Source organism: Cebus imitator, unplaced genomic scaffold (assembly GCF_001604975.1).
Source record: "Cebus imitator isolate Cc_AM_T3 unplaced genomic scaffold, Cebus_imitator-1.0 Scaffold646, whole genome shotgun sequence".
Lineage (NCBI taxonomy): Eukaryota > Metazoa > Chordata > Mammalia > Primates > Cebidae > Cebus > Cebus imitator.
In genome coordinates, this window is record NW_016107961.1 from 203,718 (window position 1) to 225,368 (window position 21,651).

Consider the following 21,651-nt stretch of genomic DNA (forward strand, 5'->3'; position numbering starts at 1 on the left):
CCACTTGTTGGGAACGGCTTTCGGTGTCACAAAAAGAGTCAACACAGGGACAAAGGATCCCTCAGCAAGGCTAGTTTTACTTTCTGCAGAAAGGGTGTTGCTCAATGGCTGTCTGACCACAAAAGCGCACCAGACAAAGGAAACAGAATTACTTATAACCTGCCGTGTCTGCCTGCTGCTGTGTCCAGTTTACATTGGCTGGAAATGGACCTCACATTCTATGCTTTGCCTGATTGACTAACAACTTAAAACTTTCCTAAATAGGTAAGTGGGAATAGAACAAAGAAAAGAGGAAGCTGCACAGAGGTGGCTAAGGAAGCGTTTCCAAATAAGGAATGGCATGCATTATGGGCAGTGGCTTGCCCAGGCCTGTCTGGGTATGTCTGTATAAGTCCAAACAGGTAGAATAATGGATAGGGACTTTAGAGTAAGAAGCTGTTATTCTTTAAAGCCTAAGATGAAAACTTTGTAGAAGAACTTCTTTCTTCCTTACACTACTCAACCTAAATAATGATAATAATAAAATCATGATGGATACCAGAGAGATAGAGACCTATGCTCCTGAGACCTAGACCTGCACTCATTAGGTAGCAAGGACAGAGGCAGCCATTGCCTCCCGGTGAGAGAAATGCCACACACCCTTTCCTCCCCGACATGCATAGGATAGTGCAAAACAGGGCAGATCAATATTTTCTTCCGCAAGAAATGTCATCTGAGGATGTCTGGGTGTGGGTAATGCTCTTGTCTACTGACTCACTGCCCACGCGGGGCCGTCAAAGCACTGCACATGCTGCAACATTGTGCTTTTTGGGCAAGGGCAAGTGAGGAGGCCTGCTTCTGCGGTTGCGGTGCATTCTCCTCAGGTTAACTTTGCATGAAGCACAGAGCTCAGGAAAGAACCACACTTCCCGAAACCAGGCTCACCAGAGTGGAGGTGGGAGAGTCAGTCTGGGGAGAGTGGGGGAAGGATCATTTTCTATCTGTGCTGTAGATGACAAGCACCTGCATATTTTGAAGTCAGGGTTGTGCAAAAGTGATCCATTTACTTTTGCACTTGGGTCATTGCAGGAGTCCTGGAACAAGTTAGAAGACCAAAGACACCTTTTCTACTGGAATCTAGAAAGGTGTACCAAACTCTCCAGCTGGGGTTGGGTGCCCTTATTCAACTTGAGAATAAGTTGAATTAAGAATAATTCAACTTATTAAGTGGGAGCTTGAGAGCTGCCACCTGGCACAGCCGTTTTCTTCTCAGAACTCTGCCATGTGTACTGCCCCTCACTTGTAAGCACAGCTTACTTTTTCTGAGTCAACAGAGCCATGCTTGTCTAGGGGTAGAATGCCTGGGTTCCATCTCTGAACTCTCCCCTCACCAGCAGTCCTGGTTGTGGCTTGGCCAATAAAATGACATTTTAGTGGTCAGCCTATGCTAGTGGGTCCAAATCAAGAGCCCTAGTCCCTGGGAAAACAGCCACACCTTATCTAGAGAGATCAATCTGCTTGTTAGGAATACTGCCAGTGCCAGTGATTCACAGGCACACATCCTACTTTCAGACAGCTGCAAGTCTGGCCATGACGCTCTCATACTCTCATACACATTAACAGACACTAGTAGCTCCTGCTCCTCCCCTCAAGATTACCTAAGGGAGGAGAAACCAAAATAAACACAAGCTGCCCATGCCTCATCCCTCCTGAGTGAAAGCAGGTGCCTGCTAAGTATAAATTTTCCCGCTGGTCAAGCCAGAGGCCCTTTTGCCTTTGGTGGCCACATTAGTTTCTATCCTGCCAGGTCCTGTTTCAAGGGCTGATTTGTGTTGAGATAGTATCAACATTTAGCAAGAGGCCCTCCCATACCCCTTTCCCTTTGGGTGTAGGAGGTACAAAATCTTCTCCTCCATTCTTTCCTGTCCCTGTGTTGAGGATCCTCAGTCACCAGTATCAATTAACCAGTCTCTTTAGAGTGCTCATTGTTATAACAGAGCGAGCATAGAACGTCAACACCAAGACCAAAGTATGCCAAATTGCAGGGTCTTTATTGCTGGCAGCCACGGAGGACTCATGTCTCTCCAACCGTGGCCCTGAAAGGAGGGTGTCAACACCTTTTATGCTGGTAAACCACCTTGGGAGTGAGGGTGAGGGACAGGGGTGGGGATGAGGGGCTTCAGACATTCCTAGGGCCAGTGGACTTTGGACATTCTGTAAATCACCTCCTGGGTGGAGATGAGAGTGAGGGGCTTCGGACATTCCGAGGGCCAGGGGACTTTGGACATTCTGATTGTTACTTAAGTGGTTCACAGAAGTCAAGATAAACGTTAGTTTACACATTGTCTGGGTAGGGTGGAAATTACAGACCTTAGTTACTTATTACAAGTCGCAGGGGCCAAGATGGCATGGGTTTGGACTGCTTGCTTGTCACATTAGGGTTACAGAGAGCAGTTTCAACAGAAAGCCGAGGTATGGTTGAGGTGTGCAGTTTATAGGGCAATTATCATGTCATACTCATTATGTGACTGAATAGGACAGGGTTAGTAGAAACAATTTTTAATAATTATAAATAATTTAGATTTATATGTGCGACATACTGTACTAATAGCTTTGAATTCATTCAATTCTCTGAAAACTCTAGAAGGTAGATACTATTCTCATAAAGAATAGTACTCGATTTTTCTTATGAGAAAACTGAGTCTTAGAGAAATTAAGCATTTGCCCAAGGTCACCAAGACGGTAAAAGACAGAGCTGGATTCAAACACAAGATGTTAACTACTATTCCATGTTGCTTTCCCAACTACCTAGAAAACTTGGCCACAGTATCAGGGAAACAGGGCCACCAGGGCCAAGAATTCAGGCCATCTGGTTAGGTTATCCAATCCAGTGTTTGTACAGCCCTCTCTGGGAGGGACGCCTACGTAGATGACATCCAGGTATTGTCTACTCCACCTTAGGAAAAGCAATTTCACAATCTTCCTTGGTAACCTGGTTCATGGTTTAATCATTAACCTAAATTCTTGTTTTAGCAGAATTTTATCAGTGCACTATTGATTGCTCTATTCTGTGTGGGAAGACATGAAGGATATTACCCTTCCCAGAACTGAAGACTGTTATAAAGTTATTCCCTTAGTCCTCTCTACCCAACTCAACAATTTAAATGTTTTCCCAGATTTCCACTATCCGTCTCCCACTGAAATCATGGAAGTTGCTGTTGTTAAAGAAGCTGAGGCTGTAACTAGCATTTCCATGTCATCATTATCTCTGTGTCACAGAGGCTGCAGAAGGGAGGAAGGAACTAGGGAGACCTGAAATCCGGGTTCACTCCCTTTGCGTCTGCAATAACAGCAGCAATCTGAGGCTCTGGCCTCTAGCAGGGCTGACTGCATTTGCAGACAGATATGGTCAATCTCCTTCAAGGAACTCCAAATGGGCCCACAGGCAACAGTGCAGTAAGACCCTGTCATGACAGAGAATGAATGAGGCCACAAGACAGCTGTGCAAAGGGGATGCAGGAAGAGAAGGCAGGAGTCACTGGCTCAGAGCTGGATCCCCAGCTGGACCTGAGCATGAGCCTCCAGGAGAGGTCACCACAGCTCAGCTGGGGATATTTTTCTCATTGCTTTTTTAGGTTATCCATCCCTGTTTCCTCAGCAGAAGTGGGGTTTCTGTTAAAGCCAATTTTTTTTTTTTTTTTTCCTAAAGGTCACCTGAAAAGTGTATTGGAAGGGCCAGATCATAAGTCTGACATGCCAACACAAGTCATCAGCAGATGTTGTTTCTGGAAGCCTAAATTCAAACCATTAACCAGAAAAATACTGCCCTTTGATCTGAAGCACAAGGACAGTAATAAATCATCTTTATCACCTGACCAACAGGGCCTCTCTTTCTTTTGGTTTGTGGCTGCCTTAGATAGCTGGCTGCCAATAAAAACTCCCCCTTTCCCTTCTGAAAGGCGCAGCTCTCAGTGAGTGTGAGAATGTGCAGAGTGCATGCGCAGTCATGCAGGAAATGCTGTTCTCTGGATTCAGGGCAGCAAGGAGTATGGCAGGCAGGTCAGCTCTAGTCCAGTCAAGTTCAGAGTCCCAGAATTGAGGTCCTGACATAAGAACTGACCCCTCTCAGAGGAAAAACTAGCCTTGAGGTGCATAGTGCCCTGGGACTAGGGCTTACTTTGTGTCTGGTGAAGAGATAAGGACACAGTGGTAGACTCAGGATAAGAAAGGGACAGGCTGGAAAAGTAAGCATGTGAAGCCTCACATCCTCCATGTGTTGGCTAAGTGAGGTGGGGATATTCGAAGACCTGATCTCTTCTCCTCCACTTCCCATTCTGTGCCTCAAAACTTGAGCTCTAAACTTCTGGGCAGGAACTAAAGGTAGTCCATAGTTCCTAAAGATCCAAGGTCAAAAGCTCAGAGATAGGGACGAAGACATCAGAAAAGAGCCAAAGAAACCAGGTACAAGAAGAAATTTTCCATGACTCAGGTGTTTAGTAAGTAGCAGATGGGAATTACATAAAGGGGAAATAAAAAGCTTAATTTTCTCTCTCTCATCACAGGAAAACACTGAAATAAAGTTTCTTGGAACTGTAGCTCTGCAACATCCCAGAGCTGAGAAGCCCGCCCCTCTGTTGGCCCACCTTGTGTGCAGTTTCTGCAAACTGCTGGGCGCTGTTCTTTAGGTCTTCTGTCTTCTCCTCTGCTCGGCCTAATCGCTCTCCACGCTCATTCAAGGCCTGGCTTGCCTTCTGCACTGCGCTGGTCACGCTGTCGGCGGCTGAATGGAGGATGCTGTTTCCTGAAAGAAGGAGAGCAGGAGCATCAGAAGCTGGCTCAGCTGACCCACAGTAACCAGACCCCTGCAGGGTCAGTGCCCTGTAAGAGGAAGGCAGGTCACATGCAGAAAGTCCGCTAATCTAGTGTCTAGGAAACAAGCTGACATTTCTTTTGATTGGGTTTGACTGGCTTACTTGCAGCAAGAACACCCACTGAATGCAGGACCTAGGAAAATCCTAAATGCTTCTTTATAATGCCATCACTGACATGCCAGTCATTTCCATTCTGCCAGTATTCTATCTGGTGAGGCTCAAAACGATGGGGCCTGTCTGGATTTAGGACTTGGCTTGCAAAGGTAAATGAAAATGCTGACAAGTTCACAGAATTAGGCAAGTTCAATGAGACATATCTGGATCTTATGTTATTTCCTCTTGACCTGTGCTTTTGGTGAATAAGACACAGAACTTTTCCAGATAGAATGTTCTATATTCCTTCCAACTCTTCCTCTCCATTTTACCCCTTCTTCCAGGAAGTAAAGAACAGCCCCGAATGTACAGCTTCATAAAAGCTATGATCCAGTCTCAAAGCTCAGAGTAGATGTGTCTGCTCCTAACCTTGAATTCTGTACCATGGCTTGGATGGTTGGGCTTTCTTGCCTCTGATCTCTAGTATGTGAAATACGGAGCCTCGGGACCATACTTAACCAGCAGGTATGAAACAGTGATAGAAACCAGCCCCAGAAGATGGTGATGCCTAGAGTGATGATGCCACGAAAGTTGAAAGCCATCGCATCTCAAAGGGTCATGCGTTCCTGACATGCCATTTGCCTGGATTGGGCAGCAAAATTCAATAGTAAAATACTTGCCAGTGCATAAATCACTGAGAAATAGCAACTTGCAAAATGACAACCAAAGGAAATTGATAGCTGTATTTTGTTAACATTGAGTGTAAGATATTTAATGGCATTTTATATAATGGCTTTATGTCTTTGAATAAGTTTATTACATCATTTAACTTTGTACCTGGGAAGGATACATCTAGCCACAGACAGCTTTTAATAGAAATGCAAATTCCACTGGTGTCAGCTACAAAGGCTTCTTAGTTTCTCCTCTGTGGGAACAGTCTGTGGTTTGTGGAAAAGGATCTCAGGCAAAGAAAGTGCCTAGATTGGAGGAAACACTTAGTAAATGTTTTTCCATTTTTCTTCTTTAGTGGTAGATTTCAAGGGATTTGATTATGCACTAAGGGGAGGAGAATGGGGTTAACTCAGTGTTACTCAGTTAAATCAAGCACTACATGAACCAAGTTAAATCGGCACAGATAAAGAGGGAGCAGAGAAAATGCTGTTCTAGGCAAATCTGGTTGAATGCAAAGTTGGAATGAAAGGTCTGGGTCTTCAGAACAGATTTAGGAGGAGAAATCTTGGTCCCGCTTTGCTTTCATATCATACTCATAAGTATGATAATAGCCTACCCATGCTGCTTAACACTTGAGTAGCACTTTGCAATCATAAAGCACCTTCACAAATATCTCATCTGATTGTCACAATTCCACTGATAAGACTGAGACTAGCAGAGGTTAAGTGGCTTGCACAAGACCGTATCACTAGGGAAGTGATGTGGATAGCACTTGAGCCTGGTTTTCCAGTGACTTTTGCTTATTCTTTACCTTGTTCTTTGCAGATATGGTCCAGAGAAGCAATCACTAGGACAGAACTGTGGGCAGACTAGCATACAGATAGATTTTGACAGGTTATTTCCCAAGGTAATGCCTGACCGTTTCTGTCCTGAAGGTACTCCCTCTTGGTAAATTAAGAGTTATTACCCATGCCACATTGAAAGTCAAGTGTTCTCAAAAAGGAAGAGGCCAATGAGGTGGAACAGGAAGATGGAGAAGGGTGCAGAGGAGTAGGGAGAGGGCACAAGAAAATCTCTGTTTTTCTGACTCTTTCTATATATTTACAGCTTGGCCACCAGAGAACTGGGAAAAGACAGGGCAGGGAATCTGCAACCTCACCGCTAGGAATAGCTGCATCAAATAGAAAGGATTTTAGAATTAGCTGCTGTAAAATTAAGAGGGTATATAACCAAGACTTGCCTTTTCCCACTGGAATTGACCTGCATGATCTTCACATCGTGTTTCTGGAATGAACCCACTACACATAAGCCATGCTGCTTTGTTGCTTGAAATTAATCTTGCACGTGATGTCGAGTAACACCACACTCAGTTTTATATGATGCTGTTTAGCCAGGAGTCATTATAACTCATAGAGAACAAGACGCTGTCTTCACTGTTCAAAGATGACACTGCTGACTACTACCAATAGGGAATCCACCTTCAGTTATTTTCAGGCATTGAGGATGAATTTGAACAAATTTCATTTCCTCAGTTGAAATAACCTCTTGCAGTTTCAATTCTACCCGTATTTCAGTCCCCATGAAGTACCACCACCTTTATTAAGCTTCAGGTTAATTCCAATCTCTTCCCTCCCCTCAATTCCCTAAATAATATCTTTATCCTTCTTGGGTACTTAATTAAGTACAATCATGGGCAACTCTTCTCCTGCTTGACTTTTTCACCTGAGGTGCAATGACTTCCCAGCTGGATTACAAATTCTTGAAGTGCATCATTTTGCTCTATTCACCATTTCCTAAATCTTTAATATTTCTTCTCTCTTGACTTAGATCTTCTGCTGACTTATCTTATTCTATCTGGGATCCTATTGCTCAAACCGTAATCCTAGGGTCCTTTCCCTCACTCTCTTCTCTTTTGTATTCTATAAACTCTCTCCAGAACAATATCAACCAGCTCCTGACTTCCATGACCAAATCCTTATTTTTCACTAGGTCATGCTGCTGAGCTCCAGATCCATGTTTTCTTATGAGAAACTCCAACAGAATGAACCAAAGTCATCTTGAGTTCAGTAAGTAAAAACCTCATCTCACTATCTTTACCTTCACACCTGCTTTTCCTTTGGGTCCCCAGCTTGGCAAACAACTTCAACATCTGCCCAGTTCCTTAATCCGGCCAGAAATCTGGGAGTCTATTCTAGACACCTTCCTCATTTTTATCCCATACAACTAAAGGTCACCTGCTATACAGTCTCTACACTCTGCCTCTTTACCATCCTCTTGCCTCACATATACACACGATCTTTACATCTATGGTAATTATTAGAAATGAAATTGCTCGTTCAGAGGACACAAACATGTTTTAGACTCTTGGTATATGTTCAAAATTGCTTCCCTGAAAGATGCATTCAACATTCAAAACTATTCATGAAGTACATACTATGTGCCAGGCACTATTATATTGACACAACTGGCAGAATGACTTGAAGGGAGTGATTTGTCTGATCTGTAAAATGTGGGTTGTGCCATTTGCTTCACTACTGTGGAGATGAAGATATACACACAGTATCTGCAGGTACTCAATGGGAGCTTGTCCCTCCACTCACTTTCAGACTTTATCTTCTCTGTAGGTAACTTTGAAAAAAATGGCACATCTTACTCAATTCCATTGCATCTTTCTCTCTCTTCTCTCCTATCTTAGGGCTAAGTGTTTTGAAGCTTGCAGAAGATGCTCCTTACATATCTTTGTAAATCCTGCTATGTGTAGTGCAGCATATTGCTCAGAGAGGGTATTGAACACATATTTATTAAATCAAGGCATGTTTTGTAAACAGGACGCCTAACTCAAAAGTTAGGACCCATCATATTGTTCTGAGTGAAATCTGGAAATAAAGCAGACTCCTGCGGCAGACAGCATAGTAATTCTTTCTAAATAGACAGGAAGCATATTAATACCCAAATTTATTCAAGCGGTCTGAAAAGCTGTCAACCATGGCAAATAAAGTCAACTACTTTTGAAATTAGTCTCTGGAGAGTGGAGCAGAGACCAATCTTGCTTCATTGATCTTGCCTTCATATCAATTCCACTTAATGTGTGCTTTTAAAAATATATATACGCTGGCATCTTTTAAGTTAAGTGATTTAGAAGACTTCATTGAGAGAGCAACTGGAGATAAAGCTATTGCATTGTGTTCAATCACTGAGAACACAATGAAAATAAATGTAAATGTATAGAAAAATGAGAGAATAAAATATATTGAGAAGTGACAAAAGAAGAGAAAGGAGGAAACATTTCTAGAAGCACATAAAATACATCAATAGTTCAATTATCAACATTATTTCTTTTTTTTCCCCATTTATTTATTTTATTGCATTTTAGGTTTTGGGGTACACGTGAAGAACATGCAAAATTGTTGCATAGGTACACACGTGGCAGTGTGATTTGCTGCCTTTCTCCCCATCACCTACATCTGGCATTTCTCCCTTGCTATCTCTCCCCAGCTCCCCACCCCCCCGTCCCTCCCCTATTTCCCCCCAACTGACCCCAGTGTGTAGTGCTCCCCTCCCTGTGTCCATGTGTTCTCATTGTTCAACACCCACCTATGAGTTCATATTTCATTTGATCACCCTACACATCAGCGTGCATCTTGGTAACTAAAATCTTTAATTCTATTGCTAGTAAAAGGCAATTTCAACAGAATTTTCAGCAGTTACTTCTATAAAATACATATACAGATATTTGAAATGTAAAATATTCATCCTGTTTGGAAAATAAGGCAGTAGGAAAATAATCTAAAACATAAATAATCAGTAAATATATGCCCATGTATACTTAGTGCTGAGTCAATGTACCCATCTAAGAACACTCTTAAAGCAGAGACTTCTTAATAGTTTTGCTTGGACTACCTCTGTTCCACAATCAATTTAACCACGTAAGAATAACTATCCAATAAACCCCCACTTATCTAAACTAACTTAGAGGAAAACCAATTTGAATTTTGGGAAAATATATATGTTTTAAATAGATTTGGGTTCCAACAAAATAAACACAAGAATTGGAGATCTATGATATTAAATTTGTTCATAGGCGAGGAACATTAGTGACTCTCATACAGTATGCCAAACGTATTCAATAACAATTTATTCTCTGAGTAGATGAGTAGGCCCTACTCTATTCTCATCTACTGAGTTATTTTTCTTAGCAAAATCATTTTCATGGGGAGTACCTAAGCTACAATTAAGTCTGGTTCAGTATAAGTGACATGCAAACTAATTTCACTGGATACAAAGAGGTAGGATTCACCTAAGATGGTGTTTCTTTCCTTTCTGTACTTTCAATCTGTGAGAATTTTATTGCTCAGTGGCTCTATCACTAAACACATATAAGCAAAAGAAAAGTTACATAGAGATTTGGCTCCCTGACAGCCTGGTCTCCTTTTGGTCTGAAAGCCAGTCAGTACCACTTAGACACTGTTCTGCTTCCTGTGATGAGTGGCTTTATTTCTGCCCCTATCATTGGTAATTCAGTTGCAAGATAATCATGATGCTTCAAAGAAGGCTCTGCTTAGTACTGTGACTGTCACTAAATATTTTATAGATGAATAATAATTTAAATAATAATGACGATATTAGCTTTTACCTCAATGAACAGAGTGAGTAAATGCAAAGGCCTGCCGGGTGATAGAAGTTGGTTCTTAATTCACAAAGTCCATTAATTATCTGTGAGCTTAGGCAATACCAAGCTCTTTCTATATTACACTGACTAATCAATCCTTAATCACATCACTGTATTTCAATGTTGGACAACCTCTAATTTACTCTTCTAAGATGAAGATTCTTCCAAAAAGTTAAATTTCATTCATACTTTTGTGGTAATGGCTAACCAGAAAAATTCTGTTAAAATTCTGGTTACATGGAGCCTTTCCAAAAGGAAGAGTTGTTAACCCAAGCTGGGCAGGATACAGTGTGAACATCAGCCAATCACAATCACAGAACAGCTACCATACTAGGTAGCAGGTGCTATGGTAAGATGCTACATTCCTCAAAGGAAGATATTCTTACCCTTATGTTACAGTTAAGGAAACAGATGCCCAGGGAGGTGAAGTAGCTTACCCAAGATTAGCCATGTACTGACTCCAAAGCTCTTACCATCTATGTCAGCATTTGCCAAAGTGGTTCTGTGAGTTACAGTGCTCCAAGGAAAACTCAGTTCTATGGCAAAATGACTTTGTGAAATGAGATCTAGCCTTGCTCCTTTATTGCAGAACTTTGGAAAAACTTTAATAAGTTAATGTAAACTGTGAATGAAAAGGAGGTAGGGGTAAGGGCAGGAGAGGTATGGTATGCAGAACATCTTAGTAGGGTAATCAATTCTGCAGAATTTGTGTTCAGAAATGCTACAGTAGACTATACTGACCCCCAAGTTAAAGGAGGAAAAACAAATAAATTCAGGCTGTCCTTATCAATTCAGTAATAGACAAGTCATATAATTACATTAAAAAGGCTTGCTTTATAGAGGCTATGGAACAGCTAGCATGCTCAATGGCGGTTTCAGAATTATCTTTTGTCTCAAGTTGGTGGCTAATTTCAAGGACCAAGAAACTTACTTGTTTCTTGCCTGGAGCTGGATGACAAAGAAAAATGGAGTCAGTGCTGAGAAATACTTTGTAAGCCCATAAACGCAAAAACCTACTTGAAGAACACCTTGGAATTATCGATTGCTGTTGTTACCAAGCGTAGAATGGACCATTCTATTAGGGGTCTTCTTTTGACGTTGTTAAGGTAATGCAGTGGAACACCAGCCTGTTCCCAAGCCACAAGCATGTCTGCCCCAGAGGCTAACTAAAGCTTCAGGAAAAAACGCAATGCCCCCTCCCTGTCCTATAGACAACTATGAGTTCATGCTCTCCTCTCAATTCATTGTTTCAATATTTTCATTGACAAGGTTCAAACATTTAGTATTTTATTCATGTCTCTTCAAACACTTAAATTCAGGATATGCAGAAAAACTCATGGGTATCTTTAGTATTAACTTCACCTTGGTTCTTATGAATAGTTATAGGGCATAAGGGGAATGAATTCAATAATACTTCTTTGGGGTCTGTTTTGTTCAGAGATCATCAGGCTCTCAGAAAACAGGGAACATTGTTCTGAGGTTAAAAACCTAACGTAGCTCTAAATTTGGTAAGATGGATTTTGTTCCCTGTCTTGGGTTATGTTTGCTGACAAACCAGCTATATGATCTACAGGTCTCTGTTTTTATTACAGTTGGAAGCTAGGGACTTTTACTCTAAGAACTGTAATTTCAAGTCTTTATATATACAATTTGAAAACTCTCTGTTCAATATATTGGGGCTCACTACTTACCAGCTGTATGACCTTGAACAGTTTACCTTTTTGTGTTTCAGTTTCCTCACATGTTCTAGGGATTGGTCTAGAATCTCTCTCATGAGGTTGCTGTGAGGAATAAATAAGCTGATGTGCAAGTGGGGCATTTAGAATAGTGTCTGGCCCATAGACACTCAACTTTAGCCATTACTAACGAGATAAACTTGTTATCTGGCACTGGAGAGTCTTTCTGTTAAGCTCTCTACTTAGTTCATCTTTCTTTCCCTACTCTCATCACCATGAACATTCTTGAAGGAGTCTGCTTCTACTGTTACTCTCATATGCCACAATTTTTTGATCTTCCAGTGGACTATCCTACCCCATGTTAACAACACTGTTCTTTCAAACTCACCAATGACCTATCAAATCCACTGCCTATTTTAAGTTTCCTCCACTTAGCCATGGGACCACAAATTGAAGGCCACATAATTACTTCTGAAGGCCATTCTTTCTCTTCTTTCTCTTGGCTTTGGCTTCTAAAACACTATTTCTTGATCCACACCCCCCCACCTCACCACTGCCCCAATCACTTTGATTCTTCCTTCATTCCTTTCCTGATTAGAGATACAAAATCAGACAGGAGGCTTGAGCCTGACTTTGCCAAATACCAACTATGTGGCCTGAGATAAGTTAATTTCCATTAGCCTGTGCTTTCCCACTGGTTTAATGTCAATAAAAAATATCACTTTTTTTTTTGGCAGGGCGTGGGGGCTCATGCCTGTAATCTCAGCAGTTTGGGAGGCTGAAGCGGGCAGATCACTTTAGCTCAGGAGTTTGAGACAAGCCTGGGCAACATGGAGAAACCCCATATCTATAAGAAATACAAAAACTAGCTGGGCTTGGCAGTGCATGCCTGTAGTCCCTGTTACTCTGGAGGCTGAGGTAGGAAGATGGCTTGAGCCTGGGAGGTGGTGGTTGCTGTGAGCTGAGATGGAGCCATTGCACTCCAGCATGGACAATAGAGCCAGACCTTGTCACAAACAACAAACAATCAGTACTTATTTTTCATATGAACTAGTGTGAGAAGTTAATGAAATATATATTTAGCATAGGGCTAGTAGTGCAGTATGAGCTCAATGTACTCTGTATCATTAATAATAACTGATTCATTCTGTCACTTATTGCAGAACAAATGTGTGCCAGACACTGTCTATATTCGTCTGCTTCACAAATTTAAAAAACCTTAATATTAACCCAATCTTTTCCTTCCTGCCCTTCTTCTGACCTACTCCTCCTAAATTCATTGTGTCAGTTAATGGCTCTTCTGTTCACCCAGTCTTCCACTCTCAGGTGACCTGACTCTTAACCTCTCCATCATATCCCACACCAAAATGCTCATGGAATCCAGGACATTCTCCCTCATCAAGGGCTCTTCACTTAGCCCACCACATTATTTCTAGCCCCTATGGTACTTTAGGTTTTATTTCAGTCTTACTGGACAAAGACAACAGACTGAATGGTGTTTTTCCCACCAGTCTCTAAGTTCTCTAGTACCTGATCCTTTTTCTATACTGCTAACCTGATCACACCACTTTCTAATTTCCATGCTATGCTGGCTCATCTACAATACAACATAATCAAGAAGGCCTTTCTTAATCTAGTTCCAGGCTCTTCGCTTGCCACCTCTGCAGGACCCCCAACTTTTATCTACTGCCTCACCGTTTCTTGACAGATTATAGAAAATCCTTAAAGTGTTACCAGTTTTCTTACTATGTAAACCATATAATAAATTTGAAAAAAAAAATCAATGTGAATAAAAAGCTTAACAAGGAACACTGCATCCAGTTCTGTTTCTAAGGGTATTCCAACATCACCAGTAGCTTTTTTTTTCTTTTTTTTCAGCATCATTACTGACATGCAAACCTTGCACTCAGATTTTGGTGTCTAGCAATATTTTCTGCTAGAAGAAAGCAAAGTTCTTTGGGAAACAGCAGATTCCAAGCCTTTGGGCAAGGAAGACTCAAATAGGCCTGAAATACCTTATTATTGCCAGATAGCAAGGCTACCTCTAAAGATGACAGGGACAGCACTAAAATGAAAAAGAAAACAGTTCAAAGGAGATCACTGGGCAAGATCACTGATGTGGTATTTAGAACATCAATAGTAATAAAAGATATCACAATAATTATACATTGTATATGACTTTGTGGAAGCCATAATTTCTTAATGATAAACAAGGCAGTTAATATAAAATATACAAAAATAAGTTGAAACACAAAATTGATTATAATTGGATGTTTGATTTATTTTAATTAGTTAAAAAGTATTAAAATATCTGCATATTTTGTTGCAGTATTTATCTACATACAAATATATGTATTTGTCTTTATGTGTTTGAGTAGCAATGGGCAAATACAGAAAACTACAAGTAAGCCAAAGAATTTCAGAAAGAGTAGAAAGTTACAGAAAAGATTGATGAGCATTAATGGTCAAATATATCCACTAGGTAGAAAGAATGACAATGATGCATTCCAAAGTAGTAAATGCGTTCTCCTCTTTAGAAATTAAATTAGTTCAACCATTGTAGAAGACAGTATAGTGACTCCTCAAGGATCTAGAAATAGAAATACTATTTGACCCAGCAATCCCATTACTGAGTACATACCCAAAGGATTATAAGTGGTTCTACTGTAAAGACGCATGCACACGTATGTTTATTGTGACACTGTTTACAATAGCAAAGACCTGGAACCAACCCAAATGCCCATCGATGATAGACTTGATAAAAAAAATGTGGCACATAGACACCATGGAATACTATGCAGCCACAAAAATAATGAGTTCATATCCTTTGCTAGGACACGGATGAATCTGGAAACCATCATTCTCAGCAAACTGATCCAAGAACAGAAAATCAAACACCACATGTTCTCACTTATAGGCGGGTGTTGAACAATGAGAACACATCGGCACAGGGAGGGGCACATCACACACTGGGGTCTGTTGGAGGGTGGGGAGGTTAAGGGAGGGATAACATTGGAAGAAATGCCTGATGTAGGTGATGGGGGGATGGAGGCAGCAAACCACCATGGCAAGTGTATACCTATGCAAGAATCCTGCAAAATCTGCACATGTACCCCAGAACTTAAAGTACAACGAAAAAAAAAAAAGGAAATTTGGATATCTGTTCAGATCAGACTGCACCTCCCAGGGGAAGAAACTTCTAGACAACTTGACAAATTATAATAAGATATTAATAAGGCATCTGTATGTTCCCAATAATGCTAATATACCAGAGCAATGCACAAGTATGACATGGTAGAGGATTATGTAATGTTGACCAAGCAAAGTAAAGGATGCACTATTTTGGGAGAAAATCCACCCAGTTTAAATCACTGGGTGTATGTGAAAAATATAGGCTTAAACAGTACTACCGAGATGAAACATGAAGTTCACATGAAGACCCAGTGAGATATTCAGGGACTCAAGTTTGAATCACCTTGGGAGAGGAAACCAGGCTCTGTGCCCCCACTAAAAATCAACTGAGTGCCAACTCAATCCTCTAGACTCAGGAAATATGAAAATAAGCACTCTGATTAAATTTGAAAGATCTATGAAAAAGAAAGGAAATAATGAAGAGAGAAATTACCCCTATGGTATTGCTAGTTTATTACAGGTTTAAATATAATATTCCTTTAAGTATTGCAATTGTTATTTTTACATATGGCTTGTCTGTTTAAAGTATCTAAAGTAGCCAAAATAATCAGTCCTATTAAACTGTGACTGCAGTTTAAATTGTTTAAGGGAACTTTATGAACTAAGTTTCATAAACAATGTTTATAAAAGTTTAAGAAAATTTGACTTTCCAAATTATGTTTAGTAGAAATATTTAATAAACTGAGCATGAAACAAAGTGCAAATAAAAGTGTTTTCTTTCCATGTATATATCCCATCAGTTTCCAAGGAATATAATCAGTATCATATACATACATCTCTTTTCTTGTCTCTGAGACTTTGTGGACACCTGGTTACTCAACCATTGATGTACTTTCCTTCCATAATCACCTGGTAATTCATACTCATCAGATGTCATTCTACCTTTTACATTTCCCTGCTGGTTTGTTTATTCATTGAACTATTTTTTTTTTGGTCATCTATTATTTGCAACAGGTACATCAGCAGGCTGGGAACACAGTTGTAGGCAAAGTAGACACACTCTCTACACACATTGTCCCCATTCCACGCCTGGCACTGGGCTTATAGTCTAGAAACAGGAGGCAGGTGTCTATGGTTAAAAAAAATATGTATAGGGGTGTGTATGTGTAAAAATATGTTATGATACAAAAATTGAATTGCTGAAACACAATAATTTTTCAGGTTGTTAACAAACACTGTGCTGTGATGGTATATTGAAGGGAAGAGGGATTGACTTAGAATCAGTTTGAAAGCTGTGTCTGAAGACATAAGCTGTGTGTGAGGAGATAAGCTGGGAAAAAGTTCATGTGCAAAGGCTTGAAAGGGGAAAAACCCTTTATGTGTTCTAGGTAGTGAAAGACCACTGGTGTGGCCACAGAAGGAGGAAAGTGGCTTGAGAAGAGATTAGAGAGCTAAGCAAGAAGCACATTAGATGGGGGCTTATAGAACATGGTAAGGAGAGATCTTAAGTGCAAGCAGAAGCCATTGCTGTGTTTTAAAATAGGGGTAATATAGATTGAGATCATCTTTGAAATTATTACTCTGCTGGTAGTTTAGAAAAAAGAACAGTTAAAAGCTATTGCAATAATTCAGGAAGAGATAAAGGTGGCTTATAGTAGGATGATGTCAGTGGAGATGAGATGCATAGAAAGATTTGAGATATATATTTACAGACGAAATATGAGAGGTGAGGGAAAAGGAAGAATACTGAGTGAATCTCAGGCTTCTGGTTTGAGCAATTGGTTAGATAATAGTGGTGCAATTTACAAGATAAAAAAAGCTGTGAGAAAAACAAATTTTCTTGGAGGGTGAAAATATATGAGAATCAAGTATTTCATTTTGGATAAGGTTACGTATGCTTAAGTTTTCTATGAGATATCCAAGTGGAGTCAATAAGGCAAATAGATATTCCTATAAGAAGCTCTGCAGAGAAGTCTGGGGATGGACATAAAATTTCTAAGTCATTAGCGTAAAGAGAAAATGGGAATGGATCATCTGTAGGGAGCAACACGAAAGAGAGAAGGGAAGGGGTTTGCAAATCCTATCTTTAAGAATCTTAACATTTAGGGTAAGGTGAAGGTAAAGGGACCTGCTAAGGAAACTGAAAAGCAAGGTGAATTTGGCACAATGGAAGTTAAGTCAGGAAAATATATGAAAGCAGCAGCTATAAGAGTGTTAAGACAATTTAATGGAAAAAAATTGTCGTTTCAACAATTAGTACTTGGACAACTAACTGCATATCCACACGAAAAAGTTGGAAGTTGGAGCCCTACATTACACCACATACAACTCAAAATAGATCAAAGACCTAAATAGATAAGCTAAACTGTAACCTCTTAGAAGGAGAGCATAGGCATAAATCTTTATGATCTTAGTTTAAGCAACAGTTTCATAGATAAGACTCCTAAAGCAAAGGTAACAAAAGAAAAAAATAGATAAACTTCACCAAAATTTAAAAAGAAGGTTGTGCTTCCTCGTTTCCTTGGCATGTTGTTCATGTTTCTATGACTGATTTTAATATATTATATTGTAGTTATCAATTTAAGTGTGTTTTTAGCCAGTTAGACTTTTAATTTTAAAAATTTCCTTGACTGTGTCTCATCCCCACTTGCATACTTGATGTCAAGCAGAGTACAGGACCATATATCACATGCATTATGTGGCTGGTGCATGAAAGTAACAAATTTTTTAAAATAAGAAATAACAAGAGTGGAAAATATAGAGAGTGCTTGCCAAGGAGAAATAGATCGCTAAGTCTAATTTATTAACACAGGATGGAAAATTAAATGGTGTTGGATTAAAACAATAATATGTTAAGTTGTTTGAATGTCTAGGAGTAGGGAATGAGGTGTGAGGCTTACTATCCTTTACAGCAAGGAAAAGTGAATTTATGGTATTCTTCGATTTAAGAAAATATGTATGCAACATTTAGGATGTGTCCAGCCCAAATTGGTTCATAGTTTATCTCAATCAAATTCAAATTCTATCTCAAATCTAATGTCATGAAGTCATGAAGTTCTCTGGGAATGTAATATGATTTCCTCATGTAAAATAAATACACACCCCCATTGTTTTAGATTGGAAAGCAACTTAGGGGTCATCAAGTTCCTTGACAGAAAACTGTGGTCAGAGGGGCAAATGAAGAATTTGTTCAGGTCACACCCAAGGTAATAGGAGGGCTGGCCTAGAAGCCACGTTTGCTAAATTAGAGCTCAGTGAGGTTTTCAACTTACTCTAGGTCTTCAAGCCTTTTGCTTCAATATTCTCTAAAATTCAGGGCAAAAAAAAAAAAATACATGGAAGCTGATAGTTTGGCAATAGATTTCCTTAAAACAATCTGTGCTCACTTTCCCTTTGAAAGCACTACTCTTACCTTTTGGAGAACTTCACCCCAGTGAGCATGTACACATATACCAGTTTATGATTTCAATATATAATGCTATGTAGCTTTGGTTTCATTATCAGGAAATCTATAGATTTCAAAGTTTGGGTCAATTATTGCTGTAGACATTGTCATCAAGGAAAACAGAATTCAGCAGACAGCTGAACTGCAGCTTCTCTTTCTGACTGTCTTGTCCTGGCATCTAGATGAGCTTGAGAATCACTTACTTTCTTGTTTTAATTTGTTAAATGTAAAGTTGAGAATCTTCCCTCATAGACAGATTGGGAATCTGGTATGAATGAGCAGCTATGCTAACGCAAGTCCAATTTCTGTCCAGGCTGAGAGTTGTAGGGGAATTTTTACCCTCTCCCTGGTATCAATTTTGAAATTGATATGAAATCCCAGTGGGTATCATGACTATTCATTAGTCACTCTATGGTCTTAATGTATCTTGTTTGGTTACTAATGAATTCCTGTGATACATTTTACTTCCCAAGAAGAATGCTCTAAAAACTCCTGCCAACCGGTCATTAAAATCCACTACAATTATCATCGATGGAATCAAATTACTATCAATTACATAGAGGAGTTAATCCACACTGAATAATTTTAAACACAAACATTTTCAATTCATATTAACAAGATACAAACCAAAGGAAAGAATGACCAACTGTAGATCTGGTGTCTATTATCAAGGTTCCAAATGCAACACATTCCCATTTGTACTATTATTAGAAACTATGATTTGCTAAGTGTCTGCCATGTGCCAGGAATGATGCTAAATACGTTACATCCCTTATTCCATTACTCCTAATGGCTACTCTTTAAGATAGATGCCATTATTTTTCTCTTAAAATGACTCAGAAACTCACTTAAAATTACACTCTCCGTGATAAAAGTCATGATTTGAATTCCAGTCTGGTTGACGCCAAACATCATTCTTTTTTATACCATGAGAGTTTCCATGGTTTCTTAGAGGTTCACCTTGTGAAGTGAAATCTGAAAGCACAGGGAGTGGATCTGCATTCACCCCAGCCTCATGACATTGTAGTTCCACCAAGGATATGAACATAGCACTTGCACACTCCTTTCCTCTTGTAGGAATCTGGTTCTGATTCCCTGAGGTGGAAGAGAGGTATTCTACCTATGTTCCCCTAGCACACTTTGCATTTCTCTAATGGAGCATTTATTGCAATGCATCAAGATTGTTGGTTGACTTATTTGTACAGCTCAATAAACAAGGAGCTTCTTGATTGCAGGAGTAACTCCTTTGTTTTTTATCTCCAAGAAGAACATCTATAAATTAGTAAGTGTACAACAGTGGTATGTTGACTGGCTAGTGAATTGATAAAGAATGGAAGATATATTTGGTTTTAGAAGAATGTGATGAAGGAATCGGGGGAAGATGGCTGACTAGGAACAGCTCAGGATTGCAGCTCCCAGTGAAAGTGCAGAGGGTGAGTGGACGCTGCATTTCCAGATGGATTTTTATTGCCCACAGACCAGGAGATTCCCAGGCGGAGTAGCCCCACGGGTCGCCAGCATGGCTGTTTTGGCCCTCGTGGCTGCTTTTGCCCATGCCCTGGTGTGGCGGTTCTCCGTACAAAAGACACTGGTCCGGGTGCCCTCTTAGCTGGCGATTGGAGCCCTGAGAAGGCAGAGGTACCCATTCATTTGAAATAGCGAGCCAGGCCGGGAGATTCCTAGGTAAAAAAACCACCAGGAATCTCAGCACTGCTGTTTCAGCCGGCTGAGTCACGGCACGGGAGATCCCGGCGCCTTTTCAACAGGCGATTGGAACACTGGGAGACAGTCGACCGTTCAACAACAACAACAAAAAAAGACTCTGAGTCAGGGAGCCAGGTGATCAGGCTTGGCTGGTCCCACCCCTTCCCCAAACCAAAAAAAAAAAAAAAAAAAAAAAAAAACCCAGTAATTGAAAATGCTCTGGGTTGAGAGTTTCACAGCAAGCACAGCTGAACCCGGGATGGTCCAGCTCTGTGGGGGAGGGGCGTCCGCCATTACTGAGACACTCCACCACTATGGAGGCAATCTGACCACAGCTGAGGCAGCCTGCCGTTGCTGAGGCAACTTGACATTGCCGAGGCAACCAGCCACTACAGAGAGAGTCTGCCATAACAGAAGCGGGCCACCATTGCCAAGGCAGTTCTAACTACACCCAAGTAAACAGGATTGCAGGGAAGATCACACGGCAGCTCAGCAAAGCCTCTGCAGGCAGAAAGTGACTAGGTTACCTCCTCGCTGGGCAGGGCAGCCCTGAAAGAAAAAAAAAGGCAGCAGCACAACAGAAACTCATAAATAAAGCCCTAACTCCCTGGGAAAGAGCACCTGGGGGGAAAAAAAAGCGAGTTTATGAGTTCTGCTGCAGCAGACCTAAACATACCTGCCCAGCAACTCTGAATGCACAAGGGAGCTCACAGCTCAGGAGTTGAGCTCCAATAAAGGACAGACTGTCTCCTCAAGCAGCTCCCTGACCCCCGTATATCCAAAGAGTCACCTCATAAAGGAGAGAACAGACTGACATTTGGCGGGCATCATACTGGGACAAAGATAGCAGGAGAGGAAACTGGTAGCAACCCTTACTGTTCTGCAGCTGCTGCAGGTGATACCCCAGGAAGCAGGGCCTGAAGTGGACCTCAGCAGTCCTACAGCAGAGGGGCCAGACTGTTAGAAGGAAAGCTAAGAAAAAGAAGTAACTTCAGCATCCACAAACTGGAAGTTCACTCAGAGACCCAATCTGAAAGTCAGTAACTACAAAGACAACAAGTGGATAAACCCACAAAGATGGGAAGAAACCAGCACAAAAAGGATGAAAACACCTGAAACCAGAACACCTCTAATCCTAAAAAAGATCACAGCTCCTCACCAGCAAGGGAACAAGGTTGGATGGAGAAGGGGTGTGATGAAATGACAGAATCAGACTTCAGAAGGTGGGTAATAAGAAGCTACAGTGAGCTAAAAGAACATGTTCTAACCCAATGCAAAGAAACTAAGAACCTTGAAAAAAGATTTGACTAAATGCTAACGAAAATGCACAACATAGAGAGGAATATAAGTGAATTGATGGAGTTGAAAAACACAACCTGAGAACTTCACGAAGCATGCACAAGTTTCAAC

The 21,651-nt window shown here is 40.6% G+C and overlaps 1 protein-coding gene across 3 annotated transcripts in view; it reads right to left on the reverse strand.

Moving 5' to 3' along the window:
* The window catches only part of STXBP6 (syntaxin binding protein 6), a 252,719-nt gene that overhangs the window by 3,229 nt on the left and 227,839 nt on the right, over positions 1-21,651 (reverse strand). For all 3 annotated transcript variants that reach the window (XM_037734624.1, XM_017517754.2, XM_037734625.1), the window contains exon 5: positions 4,623-4,780. In XM_037734624.1, coding sequence (XP_037590552.1) covers positions 4,623-4,780 — 158 coding nt within the window. The remainder of the gene's footprint in view (positions 1-4,622; positions 4,781-21,651) is intronic.